General features: G+C 41.0%; 1 protein-coding gene across 1 annotated transcript in view; it reads right to left on the reverse strand.

Annotated features, from left to right (window-relative positions):
• The window catches only part of pgr (progesterone receptor), a 48,677-nt gene extending 35,090 nt beyond the window's left edge, over nucleotides 1–13,587 (reverse strand). Inside the window, exons 1-2 of the mRNA XM_024137576.2 lie at nucleotides 12,517–13,587; nucleotides 12,136–12,245 (exon numbers count right to left, since the gene is read on the reverse strand). Of these exons, the coding sequence (XP_023993344.1) occupies nucleotides 12,136–12,245; nucleotides 12,517–13,520 (1,114 nt within the window). The 5' untranslated portion in view covers nucleotides 13,521–13,587. The remainder of the gene's footprint in view (nucleotides 1–12,135; nucleotides 12,246–12,516) is intronic.
• Between the last annotated feature and the right edge of the window lie 2,245 nt (nucleotides 13,588–15,832).

Genomic DNA, 15,832 nt, shown 5'->3' on the forward strand with positions numbered 1-15,832 from the left:
ACATGGGTAGCAGACCATTCCATAAAAATGGAGATCTATAGGAGAAGCCCTGCCTCCAGCTGTTTGCTTAGAAATTCTAGGGACAATTAGGAGGCCTGCGTCTTGGGACCGTAGCGACGTGTAGGTATGTACGGCAGGACCAAATCGGAAAGATAGGTAGAGCAAGCCCATAATGCTTTGTAGGTAGCAGTAAAACCTTGAAATCAGCCCTTGCCTTAACAGGAAGCCAGTGTAGGGAGGTTAGCACTGGAGTAATATGTTCAAATTTTTGGGTTCTAGTAGGATTCTAGCAGCCGTGTTTAGCACTAACTGAAGTTATTTAGTGCTTTATCTGGGTAGCCAGAAAATAGAGCATTGCAGTAGTTTAACCTAGAATTAACAAAAGCATGGATTAATTTTTCTGCATAATTTTGGACAGAAAGTTTCTGATTTTTGCAATGTTACGTAGATGGAAAAAAGCTGAAATCTCATAATTAAAATTCCTCAGACATACGGTACATGTGTTTTACACCATTTTAAAGGTAATATTTTGTTAATCCCACCAAAGTGTACGATTTCAAATATGCTTTTCAACGAAAGCACTACAAACGATTATGTTAGTCACACCAAACCACAATAAGCACAGCCATTTTTCCAGCGAAAGATAGCTTTCACAAAAAGCAGAAATATAGCTAAAATTAATCACTAACCTTTGATGATCTTCATCAGATGACACTCATAGGACTTCAGTTACACAATACAGCATGTTTATTTGATAAAGTTCATATTTATATAAAAAAATCTGAGTTTACATTGGGGCGTTACATTCACCAGTTCCAAAAACATTCAGTGATAGTGTATAGCCACATCGTTTCAACAGAAATACTCATCATAAATGTAGGTGATAATACAAGTTATACACATGGAACTATAGAGATACCTCTCCTTAATGCAACCGCTGTGTCAGATTTCAAAAACACTTTACGGAAAAAGCAAACCATGCAATAATCTGAGACGGCGCTCAGAACATTAGTAAAATTACCGCCATGTTGGAGTCAACAGAAACCAGAAAACACATGATAAATGTTCCTTACCTTTGATGATATTCATCAGAATGCATTCCCAGGAATCCAGATCCACAATAAATGCTTGATTTGTTCGAAATGTCCGTTATTTATGTCCAATTAGCTACTTTGGTTAAAGCGTTTGGTAAACAATCCCAAAGTCACAAAGCGCGTCCACTATAACGTGACGAAATGTCCAAAAGTTCCATAACAGTCAGTAGAAACATGTCAAACGATTGACTGAATCAATCTTTAGAATGTTGTTAACATACATCTTGAATAACGTTGCCAACCGGAGAATTATGTCTTCAGTTGAGCGATGGAACGGAGCTGCCTATCACGTGAACGCGCGTGGTCAAAGTATGGTCAGCTCGTGGCAGTGGTGACTAATTCCTGTCTCCTTCGGCCCCCCTTCACATAGAGTCATCAGACAAAGTTCTATTGACTGTTGACATCTAGTGGAAGCCTTAGGAATGAAAACTCATCCATATCTCGCTGTAATTTCAATGAGAGCGTTGGGTGAACTACCCTCAGAAAAGAATCCAAACAGAAAGTGGAACTCTCAGGTTTTTGCCTGCCATATGAGTTCTGTTATACTCACAGACATAATTCAAACAGTTTTAGAAACTTCAGAGTGTTTTCTATCCAATACTAGTAATAATATGCAAATATTAGCAACTATGACTGAGGAGCAGGCCGTTACTCTGGGCACCCTGTGCACCTTTCATCAAGCTACTCAATATGACTGTTATGGAACTTTTGGACATTTCGTCACGTTATAGTGGACGCGCTTTGTGACTTTGGGATTGTTTACCAAACGCTTTAACCAAAGTAGCTAATTGGACATAAATAACGGACATTATCGAACAAATCAAGCATTTATTGTGGATCTGGGATTCCTGGGAATGCATTCTGATGAATATCATCAAAGGTAAGGAAACATTTATCATGTGTTTTCTGGTTTCTGTTGACTCCAACATGGCGGCTAATTTTACTAATGTTCTGAGCGCCGTCTCAGATTATTGCATGGTTTGCTTTTTCCGTAAAGTGTTTTTGAAATCTGACACAGCGGTTGCATTAAGGAGAGGTATCTCTATAGTTCCATGTGTATAACTTGTATTATCACCTACATTTATGATGAGTATTTCTGTTGAAACGATGTGGCTATACACTATCACTGAATGTTTTTGGAACTGGTGAATGTAACGCCCCAATGTAAACTCAGATTTTTTTATATAAATATGAACTTTATCAAATAAAACATGCATGTATTGTGTAACATGAAGTCCTATGAGTGTCATCTGATGAAGATCATCAAAGGTTAGTGATTAATTTTAGCTATATTTCTGCTTTTTGTGAAAGCTATCTTTCGCTGGAAAAATGGCTGTGCTTATTGTGGTTTGGTGTGACCTAACATAATCGTTTGTAGTGCTTTCGTTGAAAAGCATATTTGAAATCGTACACTTTGGTGGGATTAACAACAATATTACCTTTAAAATGGTGTAAAACACATGTACCGTATGTCTGAGGAATTTTAATTATGAGATTTCAGCTTTTTTCCATCTACGTAACATTGCAAAAATCAGAAACTTTCTGTCCAAAAATTATGCAGAAAAATTAATCCATGCTTTTGTTAATTCTAGGTTAAACTACTGCAATGCTCTATTTTCTGGCTACCCAGATAAAGCACTAAATAAACTTCAGTTAGTGCTAAACACGGCTGCTAGAATCCTGACTAGAACCCAAAAATTTGAACATATTACTCCAGTGCTAACCTCCCTACACTGGCTTCCTGTTAAGGCAAGGGCTGATTTCAAGGTTTTACTGCTAACCTACAAAGCATTACATGGGCTTGCTCCTACCTATCTTTCCGATTTGGTCCTGCCGTACATACCTACACGTACGCTACGGTCACAAGACGCAGGCCTCCTAATTGTCCCTAGAATTTCTAAGCAAACAGCTGGAGGCAGGGCTTTCTCCTATAGATCTCCATTTTTATGGAATGGTCTGCCTACCCATGTGAGAGACGCAGACTCGGTGCTCTTTCATGCCGTCCCTAGGAGGGGTGCGTCACTGGAGTGGGTTGAGTCACTGACGTGATCTTCCTTTCTGGGTTGGCGCCCCCCCTTGGGTTGTGCCGTGGCGGAGATTTTGTGGGCTATACTCGGCCTTGTCTCAGGATGGTAAGTTGGTGGTTGAAGATATCCCTCTAGTGGTGTGGGAGCTGTGCTTTGGCAAAGTGGATGGGGTTATATCCTTCCTGTTTGGCCCTGTCCGGGGGTTTTGTCGGATGGGCCCACAGTGTCTCCTGACCCCTCCTGGTCTCAGCCTCCAGTATTTATGCTGCAGTAGTTTATGTGTCGGGGGGCTAGGGTCAGTTTGTTATATCTGGAATACTTCTCCTGTCTTATCCAGTGTCCTATGTGAATTTAAGTATGCTCTCTCTAATTCTCTCTTTCTCTCTTTCTTTCTCTCTCTCGGAGGACCTGAGCCCTAGGACCATGCCTCAGGACTACCTGGCATGATGACTCCTTGCTGTCCCCAGTCCACCCCACAGGCATGCTGCTGCTCCAGTTTCAACTGTTCTGGCCTGCGCTATGGAACCCTGACCTGTTCACCGGACGTGCTACCTGTCCGACCTGCTGTTTTCAACTCTCTAGAGACCGCAGGAGTGGTAGAGATACTCTTAATGATCGGCTATGAAAAGCCAACTGACATTTACTCCTGAGGTGGCTGACTTGCTGCACCCTCGACTACTGTGATTATTATTATTTGACCATGCTGGTCATTTATGAACATTTGAACATCTTGTTCTGTTATAATCTCCACCCGGCACAGCCAGAAGAGGACTGGCCACCCCTCATAGCCTGGTTCCTCTCTAGGTTTCTTCCTAGGTTTTGGCCTTTCTAGGGAGTTTTTCCTAGCCACGGTGCTTCTACACCTGCATTGCTTGCTGTTTGGGGTTTTAGGCTGGGTTTCTGTACAGCACTTTGAGATATCAGCTGATTTAAGAAGGGCTATATAAATACATTTGATTTGATTTAATTTGATGACCATGGTCAGACTGAGTGACATGATCATAGTGAGACTGAGTGACATGACCATGGTCAGACTGAGAGACATTACTATGGTCACACTAAGTTACATGATCATAGTGAGACTGATTGTCATAACCATGGACAGACTGATTGAAATGACCATGGTGAGACTGAGAGACATGACTATCATCAGACTGAGAGTGACATTTTTTGGGGGGGTCATTTATTTGCAAAAGCAGCAGCTACTCTTCCTGGGGTCCACACAAAACATGAAACATAATACAGAATGACGTAATACATCAATAGACAAGAACAGCTCAAGGACAGAGCAGTGAAAGTCAGAAGTTAACACACACCTTAGCCAAATACATTTAAACTCACTTTTTCACAATTCCTGACATTTAATCAGAGTAAAAATTCCCTGTTTAAGGTCAGTTAGCATTACCACAATATTTTAAGAATGTGAAATGTCAGAATAATAGTAGAGAGAATTTATTTATTTCAGCTTTTATTTCTTTCATCACATTCCCAGTGGGTCAGTTTATATACACTCAATTAGTATTTGGTAGCATTGCCTTTAAATTGTTTAACTTAGGTCAAATGTTTTGGGTAGCCTTTCACAAGCTTCCCACAATAAGTTGGGTGAATTTCGGCCCATTCCTCCTGACAGAGCTGGTTTAACTGAGTCAGGTGTACACACACTCGCACACACTTTCAGTTCTGCCCACAAATGTTCTATAGGATTGAGGTCAGGGATTTGTGATGGCCACTCCAATACCTTGACTTTGTTGTCCGTAAGCCATTTTGCCACAACTTTGGAAGAATACTTGGGGTCATTGTCCAGTTGGAAGACCCATTTGCGACCAAGCTTTAACTTCCTGACTGATATCTTGAGATGTTGCTTCAATATATCCACATCATTTTCCTCCCTCATGATACCATCTATATTTTGTGAAGTGCACCAGTCCCTCCTTAAGCAAAGCACCCCCACAGCATGATGCTGCCACCCCCGTGCTTCACGGTTGGGATGGTGTTCTTCGGCTTGCAAGCCTCCCCCTTTTTCCTCCAAACATAACAGTGGTCATTATGGCCTAACAATTCTATTTTTGTCTCATCAAACCAGAGGACATTTCTCCAAAAAGTACGATCTTTGTCCCTATGTGCAGTTGCAAACCATACTCTTGTATTTTTATGGTGGTTTTGGAGCAGTGACTTCTTCCATGCTGAGCGGCCGTTCAGGTTATGTCAATATAAGACTCGTTTTACTGTGGATATAAATACTTTTGTACCTGTTTCCTCCAGCATCGTTACAATGGCCTCTGCTGTTGTGGGATTGATTTACACTTTTCGTACCAAAGTACGTTCATCTCCAGGAGACAGAACGCGTCTCCTTTCTGAGCGGTATGACGGCTGCGTGGTCCCATGGTGTTTATACTTGCGTACTATTGTACAGATGAACGTGGCAACTTCAGGCCTTTGGAAATTGCTCCCAAGGGTGAACCAGACTTGTGGAGGTCTAAAACGAAAAACTGAGGTCTTGGCTGATATATTTAGACTTTCCCATGATGTCAAGCAAAGAGGCACTGAGTCAGAAGGTAGGACTTGAAATACATTCACAGGTACACCTCCAATTGGCTCAAATGATGTCAATTAGCCTATCAGAAGCTTTAAAGCCATGCCATCATTTTCTGGAATTTTACAAGCTGTGTAAAGGCACAGTCAACCTAGTGTATGTTAACTTCTGACCCACTGGAATTGTGATACAGTGAATTATAAGTGAAATAATCTGTCTGTAAACAATTGTGTGAAAAATGACTTGTGTCATGCACAAAGTAGATGTCCTAACCTACTTGTCAAAACTATAGTTTGTTAATTCTTATGGCTGAGATCCCGTTAACGGGATAGACTTGACAACAGCCAGTGAAAGTGCAGGGCGCCAAATTCAAACAACAGAAATCTCATAATTAAAATTCCTCAACCATACAAGTATTTTACACCATTTTAAAGATAAACTTGTTGTAAATCCAGCCACAGTGTCCAATTTCAAAAAAGCTTTACGACGAAAGCACACCAAACGATTATGTTAGGCCATTACCTAGTCACAGAAAACACAGCCATTTTTCCAGCCAAAGAGAGGAGTCACAAAAAGCAGAAATAGAGATAAAATTAATCACTAACCTTTGACTCATAGGACTTCATGTTACACAATACATGTATGTTTTGTTCGATAAAGTTCATATTTATATCCAAAAATCTTAGTTTACATTGGCGCGTTATGTTCAGTGATGTTTTGCCTCCAAAACATCCGGTGATTTTGCAGAGAGCCACATCAATTWACAGAAATACTCATAATAAACATTGATAAAAGATACAAGTATTATACATGGAACTTTAGATAAACTTCTCCTTAATGCAACCGCTGTGTCAGATTTCAAAAAAACTTTACGGAAAAAAGCACACCATGCTATAATCTGAGTACAGCGCTCAGAGCCCAAACAAGCCATACAGATATCCGCCATGTAGTGGAGTCAACAGACGTCATAAATAGTATTATAAATATTCACTTACCTATGGTGATCTTCATCAGAATGCACTCCCAGGAATCACAGTTTGACAATAAATGTTTGTTTTGTTCGATAACGTCCATAATTTATGTCCAAATACCTCCTTTTTGTTCGCGCTTTTAGTTCCAAAATCCAAATTGATGACACGCAGGTCAGACGAAAAGTCCAAAAATTCCATTCGAGTTCATAGAAACATGTCAAACACTGTATAGAATCAATCTTTAGGATGTTTTTAAAATAAATCTTCAATAATGTTTCATCCGGAGAATTCCTTTGTCTTCAGAAATGCGATGGAACGCAGGTCGCTCTCACGTGACCGCGCGTGGTCAGCTCATGCCAGACACCTGACTAAAAGAGCTCTCCTTCCCTCATTCTTCACAGTAGAAGCATCAAACAAGGTTCTAAAGACTGTTGGCATCTAGTGGAAGCTGTAGGAAGTACAATATGACCCCATAGACACTGTATATTGGATAGGCAAACCTACAAACCTCAGATTTCCCACTTCCTGGTTGGATTTTTTCTCAGGTTTTTGCCTGCCATATGAGTTCTGTTATACTCACAGACATCATTCAAACGGTTTTAGTAACTTCAGAGTGTTTTCTATCCAAATCTACTAATAATATGCATATCTTAGCGTCTGGGACTGAGTAGCAGGCAGTTTACTCTGGGCACCTTATTCATCCAAGCTACTCAATACTGCCCCCAGCCATAAATAATAAGAAATTTGTGGAGTGGTTGAAAAAGTAGTTTTAATGACTCCAACCAAAGTGTATGTAAACTTCTGACTTCAACAGTAGCTCTGAATCCATATTATTCAGAGGAGTGGCTATAGAGTCAGCTACCATCCTCAGTAGCTTTCCATCTAAGTTGTCAATGCCAGCAGGTTTGTCATTATTGATCGATAACAAATAATATTTCCACCTCTCCTAAACTAACCTTACAAAATTCAAACTTCCCCTGCTTTTCTTTCATTATGAGGTTTTTATGCATGAATACAATTACTCACTGTTCGTTGTTGGCATTTCCTGCCTAAGTTTGCCCACATTGCCAATGAAATAATCATTAAAATAGTTGGCAACATCAAATGGTTTTGTGATGAATAAGCCATCTGATTCGATGAAAGATGGAGTTGAATTTGTCTTTCTGCCCATAATTTCAGTTAAAGTACTTTATGTCATTGATCTTGTCTTCATAATAAAGTTTCTTCTTCTCTTTGTTGAGTTTAGACACATGATTTCTCAATTTGCAGTAAGTCAGCCAGTCAGATGTGCAGCCAGACTTTTTCCCCATCTCTTTCAACCATACAGTTTTTTTCAGTTCCTCCTCAATCCATGGAGCCTTAACAGTTCCAACAGTCAGTTTCTTAACAGGTGCATGTTTAGCAATAATCGGAAGAAGCATTTTCATAAATTCATCAAGTGCACCGTGTCAGAGATAGTTTGTTTTGTATGTTTGTGTGTATTATGTATTGGTGCGCGACGGGTCCTTGTACCCACTTTTATTTATTATGTAACTTTGGTTTTGGAGTTATATTAAGTCTATTAAACTACGCCATTTATACCAAGTTCGATTCTGCTGCGCATGACTTCTCTGCCACCTACACACACGACATTACACAGCGTCTGGATGCTCCTCATTAATCACATCAGACCAACTAATATTTTTAACATCATCCACATAAGAGTCACAGCAAAATATTTTGTATGATCTCTTATACACTATTCTTTAAGGCCCAGCTTTTGGAACTTTGTCTTTCYTGGATATAGCCACTGTATTGTGATCACTGCATCCAATGGGTACAGATACAGCTTTAGAACAAAGTTCTACAGTATTAGTAAACATGTGATCAATACATGTGGATGATCTTGTTCCTGTAGTGTTTGTAAACACCCTGGTAGGTTGATTAATAACCTGAACCAGATTACAGGCACTGGTTACAGTGAGAAGCTTCCTCTTGAGCGGACAGCTTGATGAAAACCAGTCAATATTCATGTCCCCAAGGAAGTAGACCTCTCTGTTTACATCACATTCACTATCAAGCATTTCACACATATTATTTAGATACTGACTGTGAGCACTTGGTGGCCTATAGCAACACCCCAAAAGAAAAGGCTTTAGATGAGGCAGCTGAACCTGCAACCACAGCACTTCAATAACACATAAGATCTTCTCTAAGCATTACAGGGATATGGCTCTGAATATATACAGCAACACCTCCCTCATAAGTCATTACAGGGATTGGCTCTGAATATATACAGCAACTCTCCCCATAAGCATTACAGGGATATGGCTCTGAATATATACAGCAACACCTCCCTCCATAAGCATTACAGGGATATGGCTCTGAATATATACAGCAACTCCTCCCCATAAGCATTACAGGGATATGGGTCTGATATATATACAGCAAACCCTCCTCATAAGCATTTCTGTCTCTTCTATAGATGTTATATCCTTGTAATGCTACTGCTGTATCATCAAATGAATTATCTAAGTGAGTCTCAGAAATGGCTGATATATATAATGTTATCTGATGTTTGCAAATGATTGATTTCATGAACCTYATGTCTAAGGCTATATTCCCTATATATGTCACTCCCTTTGGTTCCTTCCCTGTATATGTCMCTCCCTTTGGTTCCTTCCCTRTATATGTCACTCCCTTTGGTTCCTTCCCTATATATGTCACTCCCTTTGGTTCCTTCCCTATATATGTCACTCCCTTTGGTTCCTTCTCTATATATGCCACTCCCTTTGGTTCCTTTCCTATATATGTCACTCCCTTTGGTTCCTTTCCTGTATATGTCACTCCCTTTGGTTCCTTCCCTATATATGTCACTCCCTTTGGTTCCTTCCCTATATATGTCACTCCCTTTGGTTCCTTCCCTATATACGTCACTCCCTTTGGTTCTTTCTATATACGCCACCTCCTTTGGTTCTTTCCTTATATGTCACTCCCTTTGGTTCCTTCCCTTATATGTCCCTCCTTTGGTTCCTTCCCTATATATGTCACTCCCTTTGGTTCCTTCCCTATATATGTCACTCCCTTTGGTTTCCTTCCCTTATATGTTCACTCCCTTTGGTTCCTTCCTATATATGTCACTCCCTTTGGTTTCTTTCTATATATGTCACTCCCTTTGGTTCCTTCCCTATTATGTCACTCCCTTTGGTTCCTTCCCTATATATGTCACTCCCTTTGGTTCCTTCCCTATATATGTCACTCCTTTGGTTCTTCCCTATATATGTCCACTCCCTTTGGTTCCTTCCTATACAGTATATGTCATCCCTTTGGTTTCTTCCCTATATATGTCACTCCCTTTGGTTTCTTCACTATATATGTCCCTCCCTTTGGTTCCTTCCCTATATATGTCACTCCCTTTGGTTCCTTCCCTATATATGTCACTCCCTTTGGTTCCTTCCCTATATATGTCACTCCCTTTGGTTCCTTCCCTATATATGTCCCTCCCTTTGGTTCCTTCCCTATATATGTCCCCCTTTTGGTTCCTTCCCTATATATGTCCTCCCTTTGGTTCCTTCCCTATATATTGTCCTCCTTTGGTTCCTTCCTATATATGTCACTCCCTTTGGTTCCTTCCCTATATATGTCACTCCCTTTGGTTCTTCCCTATATATGTCACTCCCTTTGGTTCCATCCATATATGTCCTCCTTTGGTTCTTCCTATATATGTCCTCCCTTTGGTTCCTTCCCTATATATGTCCCTCCTTTGGTTCCTTCCTATATATGTCATCCCTTTGGTTCCTTCCCTATATATGTCACTCCCTTTGGTTCTTCCTTTTATATGTCACTCCTTTGGTTCCTTCCCTATATATGTCCCTCCTTTGGTTCCTTCCCTATATATGTCACTCCCTTTGGTTCCTTTCCTGTTTATGTCACTCCCTTTATCCTATCCTATCCTAGGATAGGATACAGTAATCCTTCTAACCCCCTCCCCCTTAAAAGAGTTAGATGCGCTATTGTAAAGTGGTTGTTCCACTGGATATCATAAGGTGAATGCACCAATTTGTAAGTCGCTCTGGATAAGAGCGTCTGCTAAATGACTTAAATGTAAATGTAAATGTCACTCCCGTTGGTTCCTTCCTTATATGTCACTCCCTTTGGTTCCTTCCCTATATATGTACTCCTTTGGTTCCTTCCCTAATATTGTCACTCCCTTTGGTTATATCCGTTCCTCTCAAGTCCTTGGCTCTTTCTAGAACAGCTAACTTGCCATTGAACCTCAGGAACTTGACCACTATCGGCCTGGGCCTGTCACCTGGGCCTGTCACCTGGGCCTGTCACCTGGGCCGGGGTGGGTTTATAGTCCTGTGGGCGCGCTCCACCTCAATCTTCCTGTGGTCCATATTCAATTCCTCAGAGATCATTTCCCTCACTTTGTCCTCAGACTCCATCCAGGTCTCACATGGAGATTCTGTAATCCTGTCACAACCATGTTGTTTCACCTTGATTTTCCCACAAGTCTGATTTATCTGTCATTGTAATCATGGGTTCACACAACAGAACTGATGTCCTCTGTCAATGACTTACAGAGTGCTTCATCTTGCCGTTCTCCTCTTTCAACTCATCAAGCTGACACTGGGAGAACTGCAAACTGGTCTTTTATCAGACTAAGAGAGATGACCATGGTCAGACTGAGTGACATGAACATGGTCAGACTGAGAGACATGACTATGGTCAGACTGAGCGACATGACTATGGTCAGACTGAGAGACATGACTAGGGTCAGACTGAGAGACATGACAATGGTCAGACTGAGAGACATGACTATGGTCAGACTGAGAGACATGACTATGGTCAGACTGAGAGACATGACTATGGTCAGACTGAGAGACATGACTATGGTCAGACTGAGAGACATGACTATGGTCAGACTGAGAGACATGACTAATGGTCAGACTGAGAGACATGACTATGGTCAGACTGAGAGAGAGAACATGACTATGATCAGACTGAGAGACATGAACATGGTCAGACTGAGAGACATGACTATGGTCAGACTGAGAGACATGACCATGGTCAGACTGAGAGACATGAACATGGTCAGACTGAGTGACTCTAATAAATCTTTAAGATTACGAGACCAAAACAAGTCAGAAAAGAAGAACATTGTGAACACTGGTTACTGTGATACTGTGTGATACTGTCTGTGCTTTGCTTTAGGTTTGTGCCATTCGTTAAAAAAGACAACAATGGGGCTTAGTAAAAAGTCTACAATTCTGTAATGTCTGGTGTCAATGTCTGAGGATTAGGGCTCAAAAGTCCACAATAACACTCAATATCTTTTTTATATTTTTTTTACCACAAACGTTTTTATTTTCTTCCTGAAACTTCATAATTTGCCTTTCCTCTCAACCACATCCTCCTCCCATAGTACCATGGGAGTATTCAACCGGTGGTCACTCTTTAATTGTCCAAGTCAAATCTCCACGCCGTATTATATTACTGTTCCAATCGTCTGATATGATGTTGCTTACCTTCGACCGCTCGTTTAAAGAACACTTTGCAGCTTCCACACGTGAGCACCCCGTAGTGACACCCTGATGCCTCATCCCCACAGATCATACATAGCCTCTGGGGTGGAACACTGCAAAACCAGGGRATAAACACAAATGAGCCATTGCGATATTTACACTGACAACATTGGCACACACTGATATCACAGCGAATGGAGGCGAATGGAGAAATAATAAAACAAGCTCATCAAATCAAATCAAATCAGATTCATTTTGGGGCAAAAAAATAAATAAAAAGTGAATGCATGAATATAAAAACATTCATTTAAATTAACTCAAAAGATGCTGAGACTTTTACACTGGTTATGGTCAGCTATACTTTAAATAATGCTTTAATCTTACCCGCCATATCCTGTATAGGTCGGGGACCTCTGGAGCAGGGCTGAGGTGTGAATTCCATCCGGGGAGGAGTAGCCATGGTGTGGGTACTGGTCCTCGGAGACCCCGCTGGACTGGCACCAGAACGGGGAATGAGTAGGAGAGGTCTGAATGGACCATCTAGGCATTTCACTCTTATAAATCATCAAATGCTGCTGTGGACCCTGTCCGTTACTGCTCATTACGTCAAAACTCAGCATGCCCTTACCGGGATGAGTAGGAAAGGAAACACCCCGCGAGTCTGTACGGACCTGGGGAACCGTCGACATCTGGTCGTTCTGATTCAAGTCGACTAGAAAGTTCGGAGAACAGTCCAATAGTACTTGTTGGTGCTGTTGTCCCGGCGCGGAGGTGGGGAAAGACGAATCATCCATTAAATCTATATGTTGTTGTTTCCTCTGGCTGTCGTAACAGGTCTCGAGGGTAGGGATGTTGGCCGTTAGTTCAAAATCGGGACACGGCGTTTCCATGATTAGCGACGGCTCCTTCTCATCTTTGATGATCCTACAAACCCCGGTGGCTGTGGTTGAACTGGGCGTCGATATCATGTTCGTAGCCGCTCTCTGCAAACTTTCATGAGTTACTGTAGGGGCCGGCTGCGGTAACATGGACTCCTTCACTCCCTCTGTACCACGCACCTCCGTCCAGCGCACAGGGTCAGAGCGGTCATAAAAAGCTTTATTGATAAGTGAGGCGTTATCTCTGACAGTACAGTCTTTGAACATGGCACTGTTGTTGCTTGAGCAAGGAGACGCAGCAGCGCACAAAGTGCCGACGTTTCCAAAACTACGCACTACGGAGGACGTGCAGACTTGAGACTGTAGCTCCTTAGAGAATTTCCGAGGCTGTCCGAATCCTACATCTGCACACTTCTCCATCAAATAACTTACTCTTTTACTGGAGTCTGTGACGTCTGAGCTCAATGTGTTCGCTGTGTCCATCCTGTCTGTTGTGTGTTTATTTTCCATTATGTTGTCAAAGCTACATAAATCACGACACACAGTCGGTCAGAGTCCCTGTCAGTCGGTGAGGAGACTAGAGTGGGTGGTGTCTCTTGGTGCAAAGAAAGACCTTCCCAAAATGCTTTTCCGCGTTGTGACAGGCTGTGCCTGTAGTGTTCGATCCGTTCAGATATGAGCATATGCTTTGCTTGTGCAGCTACCACTGGCTTGCTGTATATATATAGAGGATTCCAATGGTACAACCCATACGTCTATGGCTCAATCAATGTTTAAAAGGGGTTTTAAAGTCCAAAACACACCGGCAATGCGGTAGAACTCATTAGGTTAATGACTGGCATGATAATGGTCATTGAATTTGACGAGACATTTACGAACACATTTGGGACCAGACTACACGGGATGGTTAGCAGCAACAGATGATGTGCAATAATGATGATATCTCCATTTCCTTTTTCAATAAGCAAGTGGTTGGCCAGGGTAAAGAGGGTAGCATGAGAGAGAGAAAGAGAGAGGGAAAGAGAGCTCAGCCAAGGATAACAGGGTAGTTCATTGAATGGCAAAAWTATGCCTTGTGGCACTTCACAGACTATCGATGGTTCATGATTAAAACACATAGTTACACACCTCTATTTCTGTGTTAAAACTGAAAATGCTTAAGGGCAAATAGGGGCAGCTCTTGCCCTTCAAGTTAAAAAATAAGAAACATTTTAAAAAAAATAGGATCAAATTACCTTTTGATGCTGAGTTGTAATGATATCACAGTCGTAACACATTACTTTAATCAACTTTCTTTGGGGAATTTGTATTTGTATAAACCAGCAAAGTAGCCCATGTTCTTTATTTAAGTTCCTGTAATGATAATTTACGAGGGCTGGTGTTTGCCTATACTGTATCTAGGAGACGGGCTGAGAGCAAGAGGGGGGGAAACCCTCGACATGATTGTCTCTGTCCTCCCTGGTTATATTAAAACCTCAAGATTAGATGATGTCTCTGTCCTCCCTGGTTATATTAAAACCTCAGATTAGATGATGTCTCTGTCCTCCCTGGTTATTTAAAACCTCAGATTAGATGATGTCTCTGTTCTCCCTGGTAATATTAAAACCTCAGATTAGATAATGTCTCTGTTCTCCCTGGTAATATTAAACCTCAGATTAGATGATGTCTCTGTCCTCCCTGGTAATATTAAAACCTCAGATTAGATAATGTCTCTGTCCTCCCTGGTAATATTAAAACCTCAGATTAGATGATGTCTCTGTCTCTCCTGGTAATATTAAAACCTCAGATTAGATATGTCTCTGTCCTCCCTGGTAATATTAAAACCTCAGATTAGATAATGTCTCTGTCCTCCCTGGTAATATTAAAACCTCAGATTAGATAATGTCTCTGTCCTCCCTGGTAATATTAAACCTCAGATTAGATAATGTCTCTGTCCTCCCTGGTAATATTAAAACCTCAGATTAGATAATGTCTCTGTCCTCCCTGGTAATATTAAAACCTCAGATTAGATAATGTCTCTGTCCTCCCTGGTAATATTAAAACCTCAGATTAGATAATGTCTCTGTCCTCCCTGGTAATATTAAAACCTCAGATTAGATGATGTCTCTGTCCTCCCTGGTAATATTAAAACCTCAGATTAGATAATGTCTCTGTCCTCCCTGGTAATATTAAAACCTCAGATTAGATAATGTCTCTGTCCCCTCTGGTAATATTAAAACCTCAGATTAGATAAGTCTCTGTTCTCCCTGGTTATATTAAAACCTCAGATTAGATAATGTCTCTGTCTCCCTGGTAATATTAAAACCTCAGATTAGAGGATGTCTCTGTCCTCCTGGTAATATTTTAAAACCTCAATTAGAGGATGTCTCTGTCCTCCCTGGTAATATTAAAACCTCAGATTAGAGGATGTCTCTGTCCTCCCTGGTAATATTAAAACCTCAGATTAGAGATGTCTCTGTCCTCCCTGGTAATATTAAAACCTCAGATTAGATAATGTCTCTGTCCTCCCTGGTAATATTAAAACCTCAGATTAGATAATGTCTCTGTCCTCCCTGGTAATATTAAACCTCAGATTAGATAATGTCTCTGTCCTCCCTGGTAATATTAAAACCTCAGATTAGATAATGTCTCTGTTCCCTGGTTATATTAAAACCTCAGATTAGATAATGTCTCTTGTTCTCCCTGGTAATATTAAAACCTCAGATTAGATAATGTCTCTGTTCTCCCTGGTAATATTAAAACCTCAGATTAGATAATGTCTCTGTTCTCCCTGGTTATATTAAAACCTCAGATTAGATAATGTCTCTGAGTGGAAAATGTGA

The sequence above is a fragment of the Salvelinus sp. IW2-2015 genome, unplaced genomic scaffold (genome assembly GCF_002910315.2).
Source record: "Salvelinus sp. IW2-2015 unplaced genomic scaffold, ASM291031v2 Un_scaffold1244, whole genome shotgun sequence".
Taxonomy (NCBI): domain Eukaryota; kingdom Metazoa; phylum Chordata; class Actinopteri; order Salmoniformes; family Salmonidae; genus Salvelinus; species Salvelinus sp. IW2-2015.